At 61.8% G+C, this 13616-nt stretch overlaps 1 protein-coding gene across 6 annotated transcripts in view; it reads right to left on the bottom strand.

The window, feature by feature from the left end:
- STK11 (serine/threonine kinase 11) overlaps positions 1 to 13610 on the bottom strand; it is a 19693-nt gene extending 6083 nt beyond the window's left edge. For all 6 annotated transcript variants that reach the window (XR_013334254.1, XR_013334252.1, XR_013334253.1 and 3 more), the window contains exons 1-6: positions 12896 to 13610; positions 4662 to 4745; positions 3425 to 3514; positions 2538 to 2670; positions 2322 to 2458; positions 1105 to 1232 (exon numbers count right to left, since the gene is read on the bottom strand). Coding sequence is in view for 3 of the 6 variants with exons in the window: in XM_077760643.1 (XP_077616769.1) it covers positions 1105 to 1232; positions 2322 to 2458; positions 2538 to 2670; positions 3425 to 3514; positions 4662 to 4745; positions 12896 to 13185 (862 nt within the window). In the remaining 3 variants the exon portion in view is untranslated. The remainder of the gene's footprint in view (positions 1 to 1104; positions 1233 to 2321; positions 2459 to 2537; positions 2671 to 3424; positions 3515 to 4661; positions 4746 to 12895) is intronic.
- Positions 13611 to 13616: the final 6 nt, after the last annotated feature.

Here is a 13616-nt window from a genome sequence, read left to right as displayed (position 1 = left end):
CATCTCAGCCGTGTCTACAATGATCTTCGTGTCTACAATGATCTTCGGTGGAAGACAGCCTGGGGGGGGAGTAGGGGGAGAGGGCTGTGTTCTGGGCACACTGGAGGACGGGGAGGGTGGATGTCACAACCCTCCCCCAGAGTGCCCCAGGGCTTCCAAGGAGNTGGGGGGGGGGGGGGGGGGAGAGCCAGGTCTGAGCAGCAGGCGGGCTGGGCCGCAGCACTTGCAGGAACGGGGCCGGGCTGCACGCTCAGCCGCCTTCAAAGGTCCTGGGATGGCTGCCTGCACAGGGCCCCGCAGAAAGTGGGGGGCAGCACAGGCTGCCCAGCACTGGGAATGCAGCCGCTGGAGCCCAGCATGCCCCGCCTCAGGCCACCTGAACGTGAACGTAAGCACTAGCCTGCCTCGGTTACCAGGGACTCTGGCTCCGGAGCACATCCGGAGTGACGGGAACCTACCACTTCAGCTGAAGTCACGGGAGCTCTAGATCCTACTGAACGTTCAACCTGAGCCAAGCGTAAAGCCAGTGACGTGCCAGAGCATGAGGACACCAGGCAGAAATGGTCGCCAAGGCGCTATCTGGGTGACAAGTCTTAGGCACCACTCACACCTGCGGATGGTGCTCTGGGGGTGCCAGCCCATCACGCGCCGGGCCCAAACACAGGCTTCCTGGGACCTCGGGATGCCTGCTGTGGCTGCCCCAGCCCCTCAGGATGGGCCGCGCCCTGGCCAGGCCCGCTGCCGCGGGGGCACAGCGCCCCCTGCTGCCCAGCCTGGGACACGCAGCAGGAAGAGACCGGCAACGGGGCTGGGGGCCCAGAAGAGGGTGGCACCAAGGCCCAAGCAGGTCGTGGGGCCCAAGGAAGTCGGCTGTGCCCTCCTGGCCTCGGCCTCACAGGTCAACCTGGCAGCCACTCTCTACTAGCGGCCCATCCCTTGGGGGTGGTGGAAGACAAGCTGGGCACGTGGGGCGTGGGGCTGCAGAGACACGACCCAGCTCTCCAGAGGCCAGTGGTCTGTAGAAGCCCCCCAGGACCCCCGCCACCCGCTGGCAGCCCCTTCCCGACGCCTCCAGCCCCCCAGGTGCCGTCCCGAGGGCCTCACCTCTCAGCAAGTCCGAGAGCGGGGGGCCGCAGTCACCCGGGATGGTGTAGTCTCCCTTCCCGATGTTCTCAAACAACTTGTAGATGTTGTCCCCCTCGAATGGGTACAGGCCTGTCGTGATGTTATAGCTTCGCCCCCGAGGGGAAGGAGAGAGGCCCGGTCAGCGGGGGCTTCTCCTGCAGCCCCGGCCCGGGACCAGCCTGGCACAGGAGCCTGACAAACCCCCCTCAGCTGCGGGGCCCACAATGAGTGCAGGAATGCTCTGGATCAGGTGCCGGTGGTGGCTGCAGCCACGCTGAGAACACTGAAAACCGCCACACCGTGCACCCTGAGAGAGTGCATCTTACAGCGTATGAATTCTCTCTCAATAAAACCCAGGGGCGCCTGGGTGGCTCAGCTGGCTAAGCATCCCGCTGCCGATTTCGGCCCAGGTCGTGATCTCACAGTTCGGGGGATGGAGCCCTCCGTCAGGCTTTGCACTGACAGCGTGGGGCCTGCTTGGGACTCGCTCTTTATCTTTCTCTCTGCCCCTCTGCTCTCACTCTCTCAAATATAGATAAGTGAATACTTAAGAAATAAAAATGAAACAAAACACACATGCCAGCCGGCAGCGGCCCTGCTAAGAGACAGGAGAGAAGGTTTTGGAAAGTTGGGGCCTGTCCTACGAGGCAGGCACAAGGCTGTCAGCGCCTGGGCTCCCACAGAACAGCGGAGCCCACCAGACGCTGCTGACGCAGAAGCACACAGGGAGGTGCCCTGAGGGACGGAGGAGTAGAGCGGGGGGGACACAGCAGCCGCCTCACTTCCCACCTGCCGTGTCTGAGGCTTCTCCACAATGACAGCAGAGTCAGGACAGAAACACTTGCTCCGAGACAACAGCTATGGCTGGGGTGCGAGCCGGTGCAGACACACCAGCATGGGCCCTCACAGCTGAGAGGAAGGCCGGTCCGTGTGCGCCCCCACACGGCTGACCTGAGGGCCCCACAAGGCGGGGGAGCAGTCCCCTCTGCTCCGACCCACAGGGGGCTCCTCATCTTGGCTCCAGTTTCTCAGGCTCTCTGGCCACCCAGCACAGCCCGGGACGGTGTGTGTGGGGGACACACTAAGAGGAGCAGTTCTAGAAGCCTGGAGCCCAAACAGGTCTGAGTCCTTGGTGGGCAAAGGAGGGGCCCCTGGCGGGGGGCGAAGCAAAGGGACTGAGGCCCATGGGCACTTACAGAGTGACCCCAGCCGACCAGATGTCCACCTTAAAGCCAGAGAAAGTGTCCAGGCCGTTGGCGATCTCGGGGGGCTGGAACGCTGGGGAGCCCTGGCTCGTCCGGCACGTGTCGTCCTCGGCAAAGGGGTGCAGGGCCTGGAGCAATGCCAGGCAGACCTCAGGGAGCAGCCCTGGCGGGCGCACCCCCACCCACACCACAAGGAGGCGCGCCTACCTCAGCCACGCCCAGGTCAGAGATCTTGAGGATGCCGCCGGTGGTGAGCAGCAGGTTGCCCGGCTTGATGTCCTTGTGCACAATGCCCTGGCTGTGCAGGTACTCCAGGCCGTCCACCAGCTGGCAGAAGTACCTGAGGGACACGACCTCCATGACCTGCCCACCCCACCAAGAGCTGTGATCCTGCCCCTCGGGTCCCCCTCGGCTGCAGGACTCAAGACAGCAGGCTACAGTTTGGGCATCACTGGGGCTGCACCAACAGAGCGATGACATGGCAGGTGGCCTAGCAGGGAACCAGAGGGACACTGGCCAATCTGAGCCCTTCCTGGTCCCTCCTGGGAAAGGCAAAGGAGGGCTCCCCGGCCGCCAGCTGCCGCCCCACCCCAGGCAGCCCTTCTGTATGCTCCCCATCAGCCCAAGGGCTGTGCTGCGTCCCCACAATCACTCTGCCTGGATATGACTGCATAGCCTCCCTGGAGGAGCCCTTGGGGCCAAGGACCCAGGCTCACTCTGCCAGCTCCCCTTCCCCTCATGCTGCAGGCATCAGCAGGGGGCTGAGCAGTGCCTCCCCCCCCCCCCCCCCGGAGGGCCAGCTGACCTGGGGCAGGGCGGGTCATTGTCAGGGGCTTTTCAAGGACCAGGAGGTCCCAAAGTCTGAGGCGGGGAGCATGTCAGGGCAGGCAGATACACGGAGAAGCCGCTGCCCATAGCCAGGGGGCTGCAAACCAGGCCCCTGAAGCTGAGCTTTAAAACACACAGGAGCATCCGTTTCACTGACGACCAGAAAACCTCGTCTGAACACGGGCCTAGGCCCTCCAAACCCTGGGGCCGGTGTGGCTGCGCCCGCAGGAGGGAGGGGGAAGCACGGGCCAGCAGCAAGCACTCACCCGTGGGCCTGGCACACGGGGAGCCGCCTCTCAGGCACGCTGTCCAGCATCTCCTGCATGCCGCACACGCAGTACTCCATCACCATATACGTGCGGGGCTAAGGAATCTGGGCGCCGGCAGAGACCCCCCAGCCCAGGTGAGCACCCCCGGGGACGGACAGGCAGATGCTCATGGGGAGCATTTGGGGTAGAAAACCCCAACGGCATCTGCTGACTGCGTTACAAAGACACGCAGGCGTGCCCCCCAGACCACAGGGAAGCCCAGAGACACCATGCAGCCTGTGGGCCGTCACTGCCCCTCCGCTGACCTTCCCGGGGTCAACGTGGGTGGGCTGTCTGGGCTCAGTCCCCTGGGCCCACAAGAAGCTCTCGACACCCTGAGGGGCTCCTGCCTCACCCCTGGCCCTGCAGGAGGTGAGGAGACAAAGGCTGCAGGGCAGGAGGAGGGGCAGGTGGGGCGAAGGGGAGGGAAGCCTGGGGGTAGCCAGGCCAGGCTGGAGGCGGCTGTGTCTCAGGCCAGCAGGAGAGGTCAAGGCCTCCGGCCACGTCTCCACCAGAGATGGCCCTGAGAGCACCATGCTGGAGACGCTGGAAAGCCTGTCACTCTGTGCCCAGCAAGTCAGTGATAGGCGCCTATGTGGAAAGACATCAGCCCTCGGCTACCCTGGGGCCCCCACAAGCTGCCCCTAGAGTTGGAGCCTGTGGGGGCCACACCACCCTGAAGACACAGGCCCATCTCCAGAGAGAAAAGGGCAGAGCCACGGACACTCCCAGTGGAGCGCTCCTGCACAATGACACTCCCCACCCCACCTTCGACCCCAAACAGAGCAGCCAGGAAGGGCAAGGTGCAGCCTGAATGCCAGAGGCAAGGAGAGCACCCTCCATGAGGCCCCTGAACTTAGGAGTGAGGCCTATGACCCCCAAAACGCAGGGTCACCTAAATCCAGCACTCCCACCCTGGGGCACAGGACACAGAGAAGGCCCAGCATCCACACAAGCAAAGGTCCGAAGACACTTTGGGAACCTGGCAGGTGGCACTGGCCAGACAAGGCCGCCCAGGGCTGGTGCTGCCGCAGCAGCTCCTGGGTGTGCCAGCCCACCTTCTGGAGTCACCAAGGACCAGGTTCTGGATCAGGGTCTGAAGACACCGCCCCAAATCCTACTAATCCACCCCCCACCACCCTGCCCACGGCCCTGACCCAGCGCTCGCAGAGCAGCCCGGCTGCCAAAAGGATATATTTTCTGCTTCTCTTCGTTGTACAACACGTCCACCAGCTGGATGACGTTTCTGTGCCGTAATCTCCTGAGAAGCTGGATTTCCCTGCGGGTACAAAGCAGAGGCGTCAGCAGACCCGCCAGCTAGAACGGTAGGTGCCGCGCCAGCTCAGAACACCACCTGCTCAGAACACCACCGGAGAGAGAGAGCTTGCCCTCAGGGCGCCCTGCGGAGCGCACCCACCCTGTGCAGGACCGGGGGCTTGGTTAACACAGCAGGGCCAGGCTATGCCCGTTCCCCCTGCATCCCTTCTGTGCCTGTCCGTGGGGACGAAGCCCCGGGAGGGTGCCACAGCTGGACCGTGACCACGGGCACCCCCTGCTCTCCCTGGCGCCCCGCAGCCCCACGGAAGGACAGAGAGCCCAAGAGACCTCCGCTGCTCCCGTCCGGGCCGGGCCCATCCAGAGCGCACGCCATGGCCCACCCGGCCCCATGCACGCCCCCCAGCCCGTGCCCAGCGCTGGCGCTCTGCTGATGGCCTTCGGCCACCTCGTCTCCCCAGGATCTGAACAGGGCCGGGGGGCGGGGGGGCTCATAGCCGGCAGCTGTAGGGCGAACGGCCGGCGGCCCCTCAGGAAGCTGCAGGTCGACAGCTGAACCGACTGTACCCGTGCGAGCCGAAAACACGTCCACACAGAAGCCTGGAAACCTCCAAGCTGGAACAACCCCAGTGTCCACCGAAGGTCGAACAGACACGGACAATGTTGTCCCCCACGCACACGCACCTCATGCAAGTGCATCCACCGTGCACGCGCACAAATTAACGTGTCCACTGCGCATGTACACAGACAACCGTGTCCACCGCGCATGCGCACATCCCTCGGCCACAGGCAGGAGGCGGACGGACCCTGAACACACGACGCTCAGGGAGGGAACCAGACACGAGAGGCCACGCGGGGNGAGTCAGTTACACATCCCCACGAATACATTAAATGCCACCAAACTGTAGGGTGGGGAGTAGTACTTCGGTGAAGGTTTGCGGGAAGTCCTCAGCAGAAGCTCCAGCATGGCCGAGAGAGCCCATCCTCCCCACAGACTCAGGCCCGGCCGCCTCCTCCAGGGGGCCTCCTCCGGCAACCAGCACTCCATGTCCCTTACACCCCCCTCCCCAGTGCAGGCCCTCTGCGGTGCAATGCCTGGAACCACCCAGGGCCCTGGACACAGTGTGTGCGCACAGCCCCGCACCCCAGACCAGAGACCCCAGACCCAGAGGCCATCAACGCACAGAACAAAGCACAGGTCTGCCGTCACTTCTCCCACAAACTCACCAACCAAAGCCCGTTCCCACTCCCCAGCCCCCTAGCAGAGGGTTCCAGGCACAGTGAGATTTCTACCCTTGTTTTCCCCATCGGCACTGCTGACATTCTGGGCAGGTCACTCTCGGTGGGGAAGTCCTGGACACTAGTTCCGTAGCATCCCCACGCCCCCAACCCCTGACAGCCACAGACGTCCCCAAACATGGCCCACTGTCCTCTGGAGGCCAGGTGGTGTCGGTGAGGGATGAACGATGGTCCCCTGCTGTAAAGGATCAAGGTCCGTGATGGGTGGGAACAGACCCTCAGGCCACCCCCAGTCCCGCTCTGAGCCCCTCCAGACAAGCACAGGACGTCCTGGAACTCAGGCCCCATCTTCCTCCCATGCCCCTTCCCGCCCCCCAACCATGCCACTGCCCTGCCTGCCCCAGCCCTGCTCCCCGTGGGACTCTCCACCTACTGGCCCATCACCCTCCATTTGTACCCAACAGGCACAGGGTGGCCGCAAACACCCATTTATGGGGGGTGGCTGACCATCAGCCCCACCCCCCCCCCAGCAGCCTCTGGAGTCACGGCCAGGTGCTGCCTGGATGCCTATCAAGGGGTCGACAGCCCAGGTGGATTCAGCAAAGGTGTAGGAGTGAGACAGCCCCAGAGGAGAAGGGCGCATGTGCAGGCGGGGAGCTAAGCTAGCAAGCCCTGCACGCCCAGTGGGGACCGACGGGGTCAGCCACAGAGACAGACTCCGACTCCTCCAAGCTCCAGCTTCCTGGGACCGCGCCCAGGACCGGGAACAGGCAGCACAGCCCACGGCACCGGAACGCCATTGTGCCCCACGTCGGGGCAGCTCCGGTCAACGGACTGCAGCCTGGGGAGTCCAGTGCCTCCTCGACCCGTCTGTGCCACCCTCCCGGCCCTGGCAACTTGCTCAGGCCCCTCTTCACCCAAAGAGATCACTTCAGGTACCTGCAACACAACTAAAATGCATGTGTTAACGGGGCGCCTGGCTGGATCAGTCGGTGGAGCGTGTGACCCTGGATCTCAGGGTTGTGAGTTCGAGCCCCACATCGGGTGTGGAGCCTACTTAAAAATCTAGAAATAAAATAAAGATAAAATGCACGCATGGAGACCAGGGGGGCTCTCTTTCCTCCAGCTGAATGGTGGCACCTGTGGGGCCGAGGGGGAGCAGGACCACAGGGTCTGGCGAGCTCCATGCAGACGCCGGTGGGCGGAGCCTGGGACCACAGTGCTGACCCCACGCTGCCAGTCACGGGGCCCCGAGAAAGCCCACCCGGGTCCTCAGCACGAGGAAGGCAAGCCCACAGCCCTGCGTCCTCCTCCATGCCTCCCCCTCCACCCCCCACATCCATCCTTTGCGAGACGATAACAGCACAAACCCGAATCCAAACCACAGGACAGCACCCTTGCCTCTGCAGTGAAACAGCTCAACAGTCCTCCGAAATACGAAAAGTTTGTTCTTAAAAAAAAAAAAAAAAGTCCACGCTCTGACGTAACCAGGAGGCCCCACCGTGGGTGTGATGGGCGGTCCACTTGTTTATTTGGTTCACTGTGATCAGAGCACCATGAGCGAGCACTCGAGTTGCCTTATCTCTACCAGGAAAGGACGGACACAATGTCAGACCCCAGCAGGGGGGGGCAGCTGCCCGCACACCGCAGGCCAGAGCTTCGGGCGAGTGCAGGAGGGCACATCGAGCCCTCTGCTCAGGGATCACCTCTGTACTTTCAGTGTCCCCTACGGGTTACATTTTGGGTCCAAACACAAGGAAAAACAATGTGTAATGAGAAAGGAAAGGCGAGGCGCTCAGCCCGGAGCAGGAAGTGGAGGCAGAGGAAGTGGTGCCTTCCGGCCCGCCACCCCCCCAACAAGCTCAGTGCCTGTGGTCACAACCTCCACCCCTGGCTGCTGCCTGGGACCTGCCCAGGGTTGCTCCCCAACCAAAGTGGACGCTTAGCCGACCTGTTGATTAACTAGAGGGAAAGCTGAATGACGGTCATAAAGTCATCCAAGCTTACAGAGAAGTTGCTGCCTTCACGGTCAGGTCGGCCCAAAACAAAACAAACAGCGACAGACACCGGCCTGCTGCCCTGAGAAGCACCGGCTCCACGAGGCCCAGAGCGAGGCCGCACCAGCCGAGGAGCGACCTGCATGTCACTCCCTTTCAGACAAGGAAGGGGCCACCGGGCTCCCGAGAGGCAGACTAGAGGCCATGGCAGAGCTGGCAGAGGGACACCGAGCAAAATCCTGTCACCTCAGCCCCTCTGCTGATGCTTCTGAACGGTGTCCCAGAAGGGAGACTAAAACAAGGGAGGTTGCGCAGAGAACAGTGCACACGCGCCCACAACAGCACGACTCACAGGAGGCATCAAGTGGGTACGTCCTGAAGACCCCACTGGCAGGTAAACACGACGTGGTGGATCCGTGCAAGTGCACGCCCACAGATGACAGTGTCCACCACGCACGTCCCTCAGGTGCATCCACCGCACACACGCACGCCCCTCAGCGGTGAGGCGCCCACCCCCGCCGCCCTGCGGACGGACCCCGAACACACGACGCTCAGGGAGGGAACCAGACACGAGAAGCCACGCGGGGTGTGAGTCCACGTGTGTGAAACGTGCAGAACAGGCCCATCCGCGGACAGGAAGGGGCTCACAGGAGGGGCGGGGGAAGGGGTGGAGGTGACGGCTGATGGGGATGGGGTTGCTTTTGGAGAGATGGAACCTTCCCCAGTTGTGCAGCGTTGAGAGTTCATAATCCGTGTAAGTACTAAATGCCACCGAATCACGTTATCACCATAAATGCGGTATGTGAGTTCCGTATCGATAAAGTCTTTAAAAGAATAAACTGCAGTTCAGCCACATGGCAGATCTGGAATAAGGGGCGGCTCCGCCAGCGTCCCGTGTGCTCCGAGGCCTAGCTCCCTACCTACAGCCCCGAGCTCGCACACTTCGCAATGAGCCCGAGCCAGGGAAGGAGTGGACATCCACGAGGGTGCCAGGATGGTCACCGAGAGCTGCAGCAGACGACCACGCCCTCCTGCTGCCACCTCTGGCACCCAGCCAGCCCGGGCTCCCGATACCGGGTGGGGCACCCTGTCAAGGCCGCCTGGGGCAAGAACAGGACCCGACAAAGTCCAGGTCTCTGATCCTAACACACTACAATCCCAACCATTCACCACCCAGATCCAACTATCTGCCGATCACCACGAGGCAGCCCCAGCCCGGAGCCTGGCACCCGCGTACGGAGCCACTGCCGCGCCAGGTGCCGAAACTCGCGGATGGAGCATATGGCTGGACCAGACCGACTGGGGAGGCTGGGGGACCCGCAGTATGGACACAGCTTATCAGAAGCACACACGCACCTTTGACCCCAAAACTCCACATGTGGTGATGTGCCCTTCAAGCACCCTTGCGCTTATCAAGGCATGTGGCAAAAGGTAATTCATCAACAGAGCCACCAGCACAAGGCGGGTGGGACCCGGTGTGGAGCCCGGCCGCCCCAACAAGACCACATGGAGACCCGGCAGCCGGGAGGGGTCCAAGGACCACGGCCTGCGGGGCAACAATGACAGCCCCAGACTTTTTTTTTTTTAATTTCTGAGAGAGAGAGAGAGACAGCATGGGCAGGGAAGGGTCAGAGAGAGAGAGGGAGACACAGAATCTGAAGCAGCTCCAGGCTGTGAGCTGTCAGCACAGAGCCCGACGTGGGGCTCGAACCCACGAACCGTGTGATCATGACTTGAGCCGAAGTCGGACGCTTAACCGACTGAGCCCCCAGGCGCCCCAGTGACTGCCCCGGACCTTACATGCCGACTTCACCTGCCAGTAAGCAGCAAGCGACTTTTACATTCCTAAAGAACTGGTGGAAAAAAAGCCCACAAAGAACATTGTATGATGCACCCAACTCTGAAAAAGGAGTTGCAGTGTCGGTCGTGACCGTGGGCACAGCCGTTCAGTGGTGCACCTGCTGCCCGCGGCTGCCTGCCCACTGCTCCAGCACGGATGCTTGCGGCCCGGGAGACAGCCATGCCAAAACGGGACGGATGTGCAGTCTTGTCTACACCTGCACAAAACCCCACTAGCAGGACACACGCCAGCGGATCGCCTCACCTGTCCCTGGAGAGGGAGGGAGGGAGACCCCACCAAATACCCTCTTCCCAGCTTTTATGGGCTCAATCTATGTGATTCTACTGCCTGTTAGAAAAACAATACCACTTTTTTCCCTAAAAACAATGGAGGTGTATAAAAAGTGCTTGGACAGGTTTAAAAACCACAAAAAAAGACTTGAAGGAAATGCAGCAAAATGAGATCACAAGTGACTCTTTTTTTTTCTTGATGCTTTCTGAAACTTTCTCGCTCTGTAACAAGAACACGCTGGATTTTACAAGCGAGAAGGGAGAGGAGCAGTGCAGACCCAGGCGGTCTTCCTGGGAGGGAGCCACACGACAGGAGGGAAATCCCGGGCTGTCCCCCCCCCACCTTCATCACAGACGTCATTCTTTAAGAAAAAAAGCTTCTGATCCAAGTTGGGACTCCAGAGGCTTGTCTGGACAGTTCCGGGCACTTCACTTGGAGAAAAGCTATTGGGGTTTATTAAGCCTCTCGAAGACAAAGGAGCCTTTTTTCCCCCGCAGCCGGCTGGCAGCAAGGCCGGCCAAGGAGCACAGACCTCCCCCTGCAAGGACACCCCTTTCCTTCCCCTGAGAGCCAGGCCCCGAGCTGCTGAAATGGACACTGGCTGGCCCAGGGCCCTGCAACTGGGACCCCTTACACTAAGGGCCAAGCCAGCTGGGGACCCCCAACCACTCCACCTCCCTGGCCTTGGTTTCCCCTCAGGTTCTTCTGACGGACACCTCGGGACCAGGCCCCTTGCAGCCCCAACACCACGTACCCACGTGTCTCCACAAGCGCTTGGGGCCCTGGCTGACCGTCAAGAGCACGGAGACTGGGAGGCCGGGGCTCAGCACCCCCCAGTCAAATTCTGGTTCGTGTCTCCCACAAGTACAAGGGAGCTCTCAGAGGCGGTAAAACGCCCTCTAACTTGACCTTGGGTGTGTGCGTTTGTCAGGACTCACACTGCATCTGGCCTCTACACCTATCCTGTGCCTCAGCAGGGCAGGCACTCGCCCACAGTCCCAGCAGGGGGCCAGAGTCCTGGGGCCTCAAAACTCTGCTCCCACCGGGGGCCCCAGGACACTCAGCAGGATGGGCATGGGGGACTCTTGCCGCAGATCAGCTGGTGCCGGGACCCAGCCCAGGCCCCTGAGTGAGACCATGGGAACCTCAGGGCGCTGCTCCCAGGAGCCTGGGGCCACAGCAGCATGGAGCCCAGTGGCCAGCCGCAGAGCTCCTCCGCAGGCCCGTGCCACCTCCAACCAGGAGCTCAGCCACGCGCCCTGAGACATGCCAGGGGACGAGAGGAGGAGGCAGCAGGACAAAGATGGACCCTGGACGTCCGTCGGGAGAGGGGCTGTGCCGGGGGCAGGGTCCAAGCAGCAGGAGAGAGCACACCCCACAGGAGAGCGCAGCCTGACACCGTACAATCCCGGGTGCTTCTATCTTGACGAGAAAACGTGCCCTAGAAGGCGGCAGCTGAGTGGGATTTCTGACTCTGGGTTGAGGGGTCGCTTGGACCTCACGAGGGTGCCGGTCAGCCCCCCGCCTCAGTCTCCCCCAGCCCGCAGGTGGCCCTCATCCAACACTATGTCACAGGTAAGAGACGGGCGCAGAGAACTGATCGACGGGCCCTAGAGCACCCGGCCATCCCAGGCCGGGGCATGAAGACGGGAACAAGGCCTCATGCAAGTGCGGCCCGCCCTGCCCCTGGACCACGCCGCAAACCGACGAGCAGGGACACCGACACGGGAGCCTGTCCAGTCTCCATTCTCCAGCCCATCCACAATTTCACCATCCCCAGACCTGGGCCGGCCAGAGCGAATGAACCCAGCTCAGCTTCTGGGTGGGAGCAGGCGGGGCCAGGAAAGGGGAGGTGAATCGGGTAGGGGAGCAGCACTTTATAGGACGGGCCTGGGGGGAGGGCCGACACCCTGACGTCCAAGGTCCTCGGTCAGTCCTGCCACCTGGCCCACTAGATAACCCCCTTCTTGGAAACTGGAGGCTGGGAGGAGCAGTGCCCAGGCAGGGTGGAGTCCCAGTGGGTGGCAGCGGAAAGGACGGGCACGCCCTCCTGATCCAGCAAGAGGGATGGAGACACGGCCCCCACCATCTGCGGGGACCCTCCTGCCTGCAGACTGGAGACCTCTGCAAGGCCCAGGTGCTGACGGGCGCCCAGGAAAGTCTGAGTAAAAAGTTTGCCAGGACACGAGCTGATTGATTCCTCTCCCAGGGAGTCACCTGGGCCTGCAGTCACGGATGTGTCCAGGGTCACATCCCAACTGAGCAAGAAAGGGCTAAGTTACCCCCTGCTGACCGATAAGCCAGTGCAAACAATTATTTTTGGCCACCGCAGGGCTCCCCTCCAACAGGATAAACAAGTCGCGCTTTGCCTGGCCCTAGTAACAGCTGCACGCTGCGCAGAAAACCTGCTGGTGGCGGCCAGAGCCGTTCAGGAACACAGATTCTCAGGGCCAAATAAACATTGGCTGGTTCCACTGGGCACCTAAATTCTTTGGACAGCTGGGAAGGGGGGGGCCGCGCCCCCCTCCAAAAAAGGCTTTGCCACCGCATCCGAAGAAACGGGACACCCGGCTGCAACAAGACGGCCTGACTTCGTGAGAGCAATGAGGCAGGTTTCCAGCGACACTCTCCCTGGCAAGGAGGACACGGGAGCCTGCTGGCCACCTCGGCGTTTGAAGGAAACGGGGAAGGGAAGGAAGGGGGGGGGAAGGAAAGAAGAAAGGGAAGGATGGAAGATGACCAACCTTGCTGGCTGGCCGCTCGCTGACCCAGGAAGCCCACACTTACTTCTTGACGTTGGCCTCCCCATTGGGGATCCTTCGCAACTTCTTCTTCTTGAGGATTTTGACGGCTCTCCTGCATAGCGTCTCTGAGTCCAGCACCTCCTTCACCTTGCCGTAGGACCCCTCCCCCAGCAGGTCCCCCATCAAGTACTTGCCGATGAGCTTGGCCCGCTTGCGACGTGGCTGGTAGATGACCTCCGTGGAGTCGATGCGGTGGATGAACGTGTCCATCCCCACGGACATCAGCTCCCCCTCCGTAAACATGCCCAGCTGCTGCGGGTCGGCCACATCCATCCTGCGCTCTGGCGGGCGTCCCTTATCTTCCTTATCTACTCCCCCCGATGAGCGGTTCTTCCTTTTGTCCCTCGAAAGTTCCCTTCTCCAAGGAAAAAAAAAAACAAAAAACCCCAAAAAACCAAAATACAACAAAAACGCAAAGAAAAAAAAAAAGGAAACCCCTTCTTCGAAAAGAAACGATTGTACTAGTCGTGAGTTCAAGAGGCGCGCCTGGCCCAGAACCCCGGCACCCGCGGGTGCGGAGGGTCGCAAGTCTGGGTGCCTGCCCGCCTCGCAGCTCCGGGTCGGGCCGGCGCGTCCACAGGGGCCCTCAGGAGGCCGGTGGGGCTTCCAAGTGCTAGGTCATCCTCCAGGGACTTTAGACCCTCGGACAAACACAGCTGCGGCCAAACCAAGTCTTCTTCGGGACGGGCATTACCAGCGGGCCG

This window comes from Crocuta crocuta, unplaced genomic scaffold, assembly GCF_008692635.1.
Source record: "Crocuta crocuta isolate KB4526 unplaced genomic scaffold, BGI_CrCroc_1.0 scaffold443, whole genome shotgun sequence".
NCBI classification, from domain to species: domain Eukaryota; kingdom Metazoa; phylum Chordata; class Mammalia; order Carnivora; family Hyaenidae; genus Crocuta; species Crocuta crocuta.
Note: the sequence above shows the minus strand (reverse complement) of the source record. Positions and strands in the feature narration are given on the sequence as shown.